The sequence below is a fragment of the Rhincodon typus genome, chromosome 1, assembly GCF_021869965.1.
Source record: "Rhincodon typus isolate 14 chromosome 1, sRhiTyp1.1, whole genome shotgun sequence".
Lineage (NCBI taxonomy): Eukaryota > Metazoa > Chordata > Chondrichthyes > Orectolobiformes > Rhincodontidae > Rhincodon > Rhincodon typus.
In genome coordinates this window covers 47,101,104-47,111,347 of record NC_063332.1, presented here as the reverse complement: position 1 = coordinate 47,111,347, position 10,244 = coordinate 47,101,104, and the positions used below count along the sequence as shown (strand labels likewise).

Below are 10,244 nucleotides of genomic sequence, written 5' to 3'. Positions count from 1 at the left end.
GGGAGGGGGAGTTGAAATGGTTCGCGACTGGGAGGTGCAGTTGTTTGTTGCGAACCGAGCGTAGGTGTTCTGCAAAGCGGTCCCCGAGCCTCCGCTTGGTTTCCCCGATGTAGAGGAAGCCACACCGGGTACAGCGGATGCAGTATGCCACATTGGCAGATGTGCAGGTGAACATCTGCTTGATGTGGAAAGTCTTCTTGGGGCCTGGGATGGGGGTGAGGGAGGAGGTGTAGGGGCAGCTGTAGCACTTCCTGCGGTTGCAGGGAAAAGTGCCGGGTGTGGTGGAGCTGGAGGGGAGTGTGGAGCGGACAAGGGAGTCACAGAGAGAGTTGTCCCTCCGGAAAGCAGATAAGGGTGGGGAGGGAAAGATGTCTTTGGTGGTGGGGTCGGATTGCAGATGGCGGAAGTGTCGGAGGATGATGCGTTGGATCCGGAGGTTGGTGGGGTAGTACGTGAGGACGAGGGGGATTCTTTTTTGGTTCTTATTGCGTGGACGGGGTGTGAGGGATGAGGTGCGGGAGATGTGGGAGACACGGTTGAGGGCGTTCTCGACCACTGAGGGGGGGAAGTTATGGTCCTTGAAAAACGAGGACAACTGAGATGTACGGGAGTGGAATGCCTCATCCTGGGAGCAGATGCGGCGGAGGCAAAGGAATTGGGAATAGGGGATAGCATTTTTGCAGGAAGGTGGTTGGGAGGAGGAGTATTCTAGGTAGCTGTGGGAGTCGTTGGGCTTGAAATGAATATCGGTTTCTAGGTGGTTGCCCGATATGGAGACAGAGAGGTCCAGGAAAACTTAAGGTTGGGGTGGAAGGTGTTAGTGAAGTGGATGAACTGTTTGAGCTCCTCGTGGGAGCACGAGGCGGCGCCAATACAGTCATCAATGTAACGGAGGAAGAGGTGGGGTTTAGGGCCGGTGTAGGTACGGAAGAGGGATTGTTCCACGTAACCTACAAAGAGGCAGGCGTAGCTTGGGCCCATGCGGGTACCCATGGCTACCCCCTTTGTCTGTAGGAAGTGGGAGGAATTGAAAGAGAAGTTGTTGAGTGTGAGGACGAGTTTGGCTAAGCGGATGAGGGTATCAGTGGAGCGGGACTGGTCGGGCCTGCGGGACAGGAAGAAGCGGAGGGCCTTAAGGCCATCTGCATGGGGAATGCAGGTGTAGAGGGACTGGACGTCCATGGTAAAGATGAGGTGTTGGGGACCGGGGAATTGGAAGTTCTGGAGGAGGTGGAGGGCGTAGGTGGTGTCACGGACATAGGTAGGGAGTTCCTGGACCAAGGGGGAGAAAATGGAGTCTAGATAGTTGGAGATCAGTTAGGTGGGGCAGGAGCAGGCGGAGACAATGGGTCGACCAGGGCATTCAGGTTTGTGGATTTTGGGAAGGAGATAGAAGCGGGCAGTGCAAGGTTGGGGAATGATGAGGTTGGAGGCCGTGGATGGGAGGTCACCTGAGGTGATGAGGTTGTGGATGGTTTGGGAGATGATGGTTTGGTGCTCAGGGGTGGGGTCATGATCGAGGGGGCGGTAGGAGGAGGTGTCAGAGAGTTGGCGTCTGGCCTCGGCGATGTAGAGGTAGCGTTCCCCTCATAACCATGATAGTAAGATATTGTTCGATTTATTCCTTTCCCTCTTTATTCCCATCCCTTGAGGGGCCAAAGCCTGTGTTCCTAAACCCTGGGTTTTAGATTTCAAATTTTGGAATAAAACCACAGTAAAAACATTTTTAATATGAAATTGAAGGTAGATCTAATAACAAAATATTTAAAACCTCAGAAAATTGTTTCATTATTCCCTTCACACACAAGCACTCGGGAAATTAAGGAAGACAGGAGAGGGAAGAGTTTATAACTTGTGAGTTTTGATAAATCTCGAGGTATTAAAAAATCAGATGTGAGTTAGAATTTCCCAGAGGTCAGTATCTGATAATAATCAACGAGCTGGGCCCAGTAGTTTTTCTAGAGACAAAAGAAACTGCAGATGCTGGAATCCAAGGTAGACAGACAGGAGGCTGGAAGAACACAACAGGCCAGGCAGCATCTAGAGGCAAGGAGCAGTTAATGTTTTGGGTATTACCCTTCTTCAGGAGCTTTTCTGCTTGCAGACAAGCTGGCTTCTTTCCTGCCAGCAACTTGGAGACAGATGTGGAAGATCTGAGATGTTCAGCCTGGAGTCCTCCTCTCTCTGGAGGTCAAACAGCAACAGAATTGTATACATAAACAATTCAGAAAGTTCCAAACTCCACCATGTGATAAAAGACGTATTTTAGGCACTGTTGGCCGTCATCTCAGTGGGCTAATTGGAAGGTCATTCAGCTAACAATGTAGCTTTACATCCTGCACCAGTGTTTTAATTACTAGGTGAAAAGATGACTGAAAACTTCAACACCCATTTTAACATAATGGGTTTTGACGTTTTCTTTTGGCTAGAGCTGGCTAGAGGTAGATGCCTTGTCTCCAAGCCCTTCATCAGCTTTAGCTGGAATATCTATACAATTCAGGTTGGTTCAGAAGCTGTTGAAAGTATAATCATGTAATCAGCTTCAACCATCTTCTGAATCCAGCAAGGTTCTCCATTTCTTAAAATAAAACAAACATAAAAAAAAGGAAGACAACACTGTTTTCTTTGGGATTTCTCTTTACGTTATGACACCAGGAGATATTGTTGGAGGAATCTCAGTATCTGCAGTTCTTCCAGTTAGATAGAGATGGATCCTGGGTCTGACTGAAATGCAACGTGTTTTAGGAAAACAACACAACTATTATAAATCATCAGTTTTTAATTAAGGTGCAAAGTTTACAAAGAAATTAGCAAGAAAATCAACATGGAAAATCATGATGATAAATATCCCACAGCTGAGTACCAATCTTTAAGCTTGTTTTACTTTCCATATCAAACTCTATGGTTTTTAGATTTCTTAGGATTTAGTTTCCATTGTGTTCAATTTGCCCAAGATCTGAGAAAGATCGAAGAATTCCAAGCACAGTGTAAATATCAGTTTTTGATCAGTCCATGATCTTTTATGTCGGTTTCGGGAACATCACATATCAAGCTTGCCCCCAGGTCAAATTAATGAAGTTGGTGGGATTGCTCTGTCAACCATTTGTGACCTTTAGGAAATATTCTTTAAATTATGTCATTAGTGGGTATCTTATCAAATCTCTTCAATATTAAAAAAGTACAATTTACCAAGGGGAAACTGACCGATGTACCCCCATGAAACTAATATATGGTTCTGTACAGTTTTCTTTAATTCATTTCAGATTTTTAAGATAAGGTTGTTCGCAAGTAATTTATCAGATATTCTTATTAAAATGGCCACTTTTGTGATAAACTTGTGTAGTTATACAATGTACAAAATTACCATGCTTAAAAATATCAAAGATTTTTCAAATGCTAGAGAAAACAATAAAAACTGACATTTTTAAATGTTGTCTGATCACAATTATGCAAATAGTTACGTGATAGCTAGTTCACTTGGTGACTTCTTGTTTACCATGTGTAAGGTAAGGATTTTAAAAGCTTTTCACAAGCTAGAAATAAAAAAAGTGAACGATCTCCTTCAGATATTATTGTGTCGCTCGGGGTCTCAGTTAGCAGACCGTACTGTCGAATTTGCAGGAACTAATCAGCAGAATGCTTTAAGTAAAATATTTTAATATGACAACAGGAACATAGGTTCAAACTAGTAAAAGGTCAATTTTGGATTGATGTCAAGAAATTCTTTTTCTTATGAATACCAATCTATTTAAGGAATAATCCTCCGTATAAAGAAGTGGGGTTGGCGGTGGGGGGGCGTATTATGGGGAAGCCCTGGATAAATTAAGAAACTGTTGGATGCTATGACTGGCAGATGTTAGGATTTTTCTGGGTGGATGAACTAAGTTTAGTTCAATAATCATCCTTATCTGTTAGCGTCTTGTGAACTGCCATTATGTTCAACAATGTGTTCTGCTCACTGGCATTTTAAACAACAAACAAGGAGCAAAATGTTTCCAGGTACCTTGTAGCTACACATGTTTCAATAGAATAATCAGTTTACTTTTATAATTCTAATTTGTTTTCCAAAATTATTAAATGCTCATTCTTCAAGTATTGCCATCAGTTTTAAAAAATGAGTTATAGATGTTATGGATCTTCAACAAAACCAGAAAAAAATGATGACATGAATTTTATTCAGACCGTGATATCAATAGATGCTAATTACAGATTGTTCAAATGCCTTTTGGATTCCTGTTTGGTGGTAAAGCAGGCCTGGCTGAGCTGGAAGAAGGCCCTAAACGAGAATAGGATCCTGTGCCGCTCGTAATGGCTTGATATGCAGAATCATCCTCCTCATTCCCTGACAGGACTGCATTTCGTAACTTGGGCATTTCTGCAAAGGGCAGGTAAGCTTCACCTGAAACCACGTAATAATAAAAATGTTAGGAAACATGAATGTTTTGAATGTCCATATTTTGGGTGGAAAGTCTCGCATTCTAGCAGTGTAAACAGGAAATCTGTGTGCCTCCGGACCAAATGTTTCTAATCACTTATTTTCATAGTCAGAAACTTGTAAGATTTTGGCATTTCCAACTTGCACTGCCAATAGATAAGGTCCATGTTGACAGCATGAACTCCAAAATTACATCTACTGTATCATTAAAACAAACCGTTATACTTGTGACTGATGTTATATGTAACTGACATTTTATGTATTATGGAACAAAACATAATTACATTTCTACTTATCCACAGACATTCCCCATTTGCATAGGAGGTTGTATAATGAAAGATCCTCAACATTTACAGTGTCCTCGAAATGGGTTCTGGGATCGGTGTGAATAGGGCAAACGGTTGTGTAGAAACACAAGCGATCTGAGCAATTAATTCCAAAATCAACCAATCGGAACAAAGCTTTACAGGGATGGCACATCCAGTCATGCAGGGTGGTGGACCATAAAACAAACGATGAGAGGAGAAGACACCATGAACATCCCCATCCTAATCCGTGAAGACCGGCAATTGAGTGTAAACATCAAAGCTGAAACATTTTCAACCAGTGTCAGTCAGGTATGTTGAGTAATTGAACATGTCAAGCAGGCACCTTCTCACCAAGAATCTGCTAATCTTTGTTCAGGTATTTCAAAAGGAAAGGTGTAAGTAAAGTGAGTATTAGTTCTCTAGAGAATGAGAATGGGAAGCTAATAACAGATAAAAGGAAATGGTGGGTGAAACTAACAAACATTTTGTTTCTGTGTTCACTATGGAGGATACAAACAACATTCCAATAATAACAGAAGATCAGAGGGTAGAAGCGAGAGAGGAACCTGGTGAAATTACAATCATGAGGCAAGAGGCACTAAGCAAACTGATGGAACTGTGAGCTGAACAAGTCTAAGTTCAGATGGATTTTACTGTAGGATCTTGGCTGGAGCAGGCCCTTTTCTGGAATGTTAGCAGCGGCAGGAGCAGATCCTTCCTGGAGGTCAGCAGCTGAGGTTCCTATGGTGGTCCCTGGAGGCGGCAGCAGCAGCAACATAAGTTAGAATAAGGCACCAGCAGCTTCAGCACTGGCTGCATTGCTGAAACCATCCCAATATGGACTCGCGGCAGTGACAATGTCAGTGGAGGAAGGATGGCACTGAAGAAGGGTGACATGGTTCTGATGGTAGTGGCCCAGCTCTAGGCCATGCTGTACCTGGGTACCAGATGGTGGAGGCGGTGGCATTTCAGCTGCAGCAGCATGTGAGGACTTGGCACCTGAGTGTTCATGACCAGGGGATGGACTTTGTGGCTTTGTTTATCTTGCAGTGAGGACTCATGGTAGAGGTGGGGGAGTGGCCTGGAGATTTCCTTTCCTTTTGGCTGTTTCTTTTATTTCTGCTTCTGTTCTTAATCTTGTTTTTTGTATACTATGATGGCGCTGGAGAATGGCCACTTTGGACACTTTCACTGTACCCCTGTACTCGAGTACACGTGACCATAAAATCTAAATCTAAATCTAAAAGAGGTTGCTGATGAGGTCGTAGATTTGTTGGTATCAATTTTCCAAGATTCCCTAGATTCAGGAAAGGTTCCATAAGATTGGAAGGTATCAAATATAACTCCTCTTTTCAAGAAAGAGGAGTCAGTAATAGGAAACTATTGGCCCTTTAGCCTAATGTCTGTCATGGGGAAGGTATCAGAATCAATATTAAAAAGAATATAGCTGTATATTTAGGAAAAAACAAAAGGTAATCAGGAAGGGTCAGCATGGTTTCATCAGAGAGAGATCATGATTAACCAATGGTAGATGCAGGTTCAGTTACAACATTTAAAAGACATTTGGACAGGTACATGAATAGGAAGGGTTTAGAGGGATATGGGCCAAATGCAGGCAAATGGGACTAGTTTAGTTTGGGAAATCTGGTTGGCGTGAACGAGTTGGACCAAAGGGTCTGTTTCCCTGCTGTATAACTCTACGACGGTATTTATTGGAGTTCTTTAGAGAAGTGGCATGTTCTGTGGATAAAAGGAACCAAGTAGACAGACTGTGGCAGAGTATGCATAAATTGGTCTTTGTCTGATTGGCAGGATGGGATAAGAAGAGTCCCACAGGGGTCTGTGCTAGCTCAACCTTTTACAATTTACAACATTGATTTTGACAGAGGGAGGGAAAGCATGTTAGCTAAGTTTGCAGACAAGTCCAAGGTAGGTAGCAAAGTATTTTGTGAAGATGACATAAATAAGTTGCAGATAGACATAGATAGGTTACGTGAGCGGGCAAAAATCTGGCAGCTGGAGTATAACATTGGAAAATCTTTGGAAGATATGAAGTTGTTGACTTTGGCAGGAAGAATAAAAAAGAAGAATATTATTTAAATGGAGAATGGCTTCAGAATTCGCAGTGCAAAGAGATTTAGGCGTTCCACTGCATGAGTCACAAAAGGCTAGTATACAGGTACAGTGCATGGTCAAGAAAGAATGTCATTCTTTATTATAAGAAGAATTTGACACAAAAGTAAGGACCACATTTTGAATACTGTGTGCAGTTCTTGTTTCCTTATTTAAGGAAGAATGTAAGTGCATTTTATGTGGTTCAGAGGAGATTTTCTTGATTGATTCCTGGAATTAGTGGGCTTTTGAATGAGGAAAGGTTGGACAGGTTGAATTTAGATGAGTGAGGGCTAATTTGATTGAAGCGTATAACATCCTGGATGGTCTTGACATGATGGACATAGAAAAAACTTTTTCCTCTTGTGAGTAAGTCCAGAACTAGTGAACACTGTTTTAAAATTAGGGGATGCTCTTTCACGAAAGATGGGTTTGTGGGGAGATTAAATAATAGGTGGAGATGGAACCTTGAGAGAGAGAACAGCATTGGAGAGACAAAGGGATGGATATTGGTGAGCTGGGGGAAAAGAAAAAGTACTAATGGGGACCATTAGTGGGCGAAAATGATTTGGCTGTTATGACAGCATGCCATGTGACAGCAACAGCTGGTTTGTGTTGTCACTTTATGAAAGAAAAATTTCTAGCAGCTGATGAGGAGACAATGTTCTTACCAGCGTGATCAGCAGAATTAAGTTAAAGCCTTTGGTAATTCTTAAATGTAAAATCATGCCAAAAACCATATTCCTGGAGGAGTTTTTATGCAGGGCCATGACAACGGTTGGATGTACGAAAATGATGCCAATCTTTGGATTAATAAAGTATGGAGTATTAATAAAGTATGTGTCCCAATGGGCTTTTTAAAGAATACAGCCTATTTGCGTGGAATATGTTCAAATATCACATAGTCAATGAGATCAAGAAGTGCCTGCAAAGAAAGAACATTAATACGACAGTTATATGAGGGGGACCTATAACATTCATAATTCAACCTTTGGGTTCATGCCTCACTAAGCCAACCAAGGATCAGGATCACGGCAAATGGAACTGGAGGATGAAGGACAGGAAAAACATGTTCATAAAATGTGAAAAATTAGCACACTGCTCTGCTTAATGTTACAAGTGGTTTCATTATCAAATAATGACAAGCTATTAGTGCACAAAGAGTCTTTAGATCATTAACAAAGCTCTGAATATCTGAACTTATATTCTGAATATATGTTTGGTGGGTGGAGAGGAGGATGAGGAGTTGAGATTCTGAAACCAAAAGTTCTAAATCTGATCCAGAGTGGGATATTTATGATTATTCATTGGTAAAGTGACTTAATAAATTCAATGATATCTTTTGCATCAGTTGGCAAAGGCAATGAAAGTGATATCTTTAGTGCACTGTGATTGTGGTTAATCTTTGTATACTTCATTCATTAAACTATCCCATATTACTTTTATTTATTATTATTCAGTCATGGGATGTGGGAATCGCTGGCTAGCCAGCTCTATCGTCCTGCCCTGGTTGCCCTTGAGAAGGTGGTGAGCTGTCTTCTTGAACCGCTGCAGTCCACCTGGGGAAGTGTTGGAAATTCTCAGCCCATCTGGCAGCATCTGTGGAGAGAGAATCAGAGATCAAGAACCATTAGAACTAGTGCAGAGCACAGATCTGCAGTGTTGGTTACATTTCTCTGTCCACAGATGCTGCCTGACCTGAGGAATTTTTCCAGCATTTCCTATTTCTTTTTCAGATATTCAACATCTGCAGTACTTCACTATCCAATAATTCCCTCCATATTGGACATTTGTAAGTGTTGTTAGTTTCAATTAAAAATGAGAAAATATCTATCATTCATTGCAAATTTTAATTTTTCTGATATCAAAGCTCACTTGTATGGATTGAAATAGCACATTAGTACAGGTGAATTGATTGATACTAATTTACTGCAAGATTTTTCCATTTTTAAACTGAGAAATGAAAACTAGGAGCCATGTACCAATAGAATTCATCACTGTTAGTTCAAGATATTCTCATTTGTACACAGGATTGATGTCTATTGTGGGTGTGAGATTCAACTCTTTTGGGTGTTACCTTTTGGATATTGTATAGGCTGACTTTGTGATATAAACAGAGATAGTAAGAACTGCAGATGCTGGAGTCAGAGATGCTGGAGCTGGAGGAACACAGCAGGTCAGGCAGCATCAGAGGGGTCGGAAAGTCGAAGTTTCGGGTTGGGACCCTTCTTCAGAGTTCAGAACTGAGTTCAGAGCTCCACACTGTGTTTATATTACAAAGTCAACAATCACATTGTGTGTAATTTTCTGACAAAGCCATGGTTGTAAATTTATCATAGCAAATCTTGCGTTTTTGATGGGTTTTCTAAATAGATTCATGGAGTACAAAAGCCACACTGTTTTGCTAAACTTAAACAAAACCATTCAACCCCACCACAACTATAGTTTCCAATTCTGAGCACTTGAAGAATGTGAGAGGGAAGTTTAAAAGTAGAGAATAAAGAGGCACAGAAACAGAAGTAGTATCATGGCTCATGATATCTCGCCATGGTCCTGGTCTTCAATCTGTTGAGACAGATACTCAGTACAATGTGAGAACAAATATGGGCAATTACAATGTCACCTTCTTACCATATGGGAGCCCAGCTTCTTTTCTATATGCTTCTGTTTCGAAGAATGTTTGATGTTGTTCCCAATGTTTATCACAGGCTGCACAGAGGAAATTAGAATCAAAACTTTGGCACGTGCAACCTGTGTAAAGAGCATATAGATTAAAACACAGATTAAATCAATGCTATGGTACTTTTTCTGGTAGATATTTTTATGCTAAAATATTGTTAGAACTTTAGACTTGTATTATTAAATATAGTTGGAATGTTGTTGTTGCAGAGCACTGTCATATATTTTTCTGAGTTGTGGGAAGATTCTCTTAATTTCTCATTCTTTACTGAACACCACTGATGGACTGTAGTTGCACAAAATGAGGGTTACATGAAGCAAGGAGATGTATAGATTGGAATATATACCCATGGAAAACCTTTAGTACATGTCAATCGCTATATTTTACTCAAATAATCTCATTAACTACCTACCACACCCTTATGGGTATTGTGCACCTAGACAAGAAGTGTCACTCTGTAGATACCCTGCATGGTTCCTGACATTTGCTCCAGACTATGCTTACTTTAGTTTATCTATTTTCTCACATTCTATTAATTTAAGTGATTCTAATGATGGAACAGTGCAATCTATTTTTTCTATGAAGGACCGTTAACTGACTCATGGTGTAGATACTCCTTAGAAATCTCATCCAAACCTACTGATAATAGATAACAAGGTGTAGAGCTGGATGAACACAGCAGGCCAAGCAGCATCAGAGGAGCAGGAAA

General features: G+C 41.2%; 1 protein-coding gene across 1 annotated transcript in view; it reads right to left on the bottom strand.

The window, feature by feature from the left end:
- Positions 1-4,187: 4,187 nt before the first annotated feature.
- Positions 4,188-10,244, bottom strand: part of LOC109936104 — a 19,345-nt gene continuing 13,288 nt past the window's right edge. Inside the window, exons 7-8 of the mRNA XM_048615799.1 lie at positions 9,487-9,606; positions 4,188-4,399 (exon numbers count right to left, since the gene is read on the bottom strand). Coding sequence (XP_048471756.1) covers positions 4,215-4,399; positions 9,487-9,606 — 305 coding nt within the window. The 3' untranslated portion in view covers positions 4,188-4,214. The remainder of the gene's footprint in view (positions 4,400-9,486; positions 9,607-10,244) is intronic.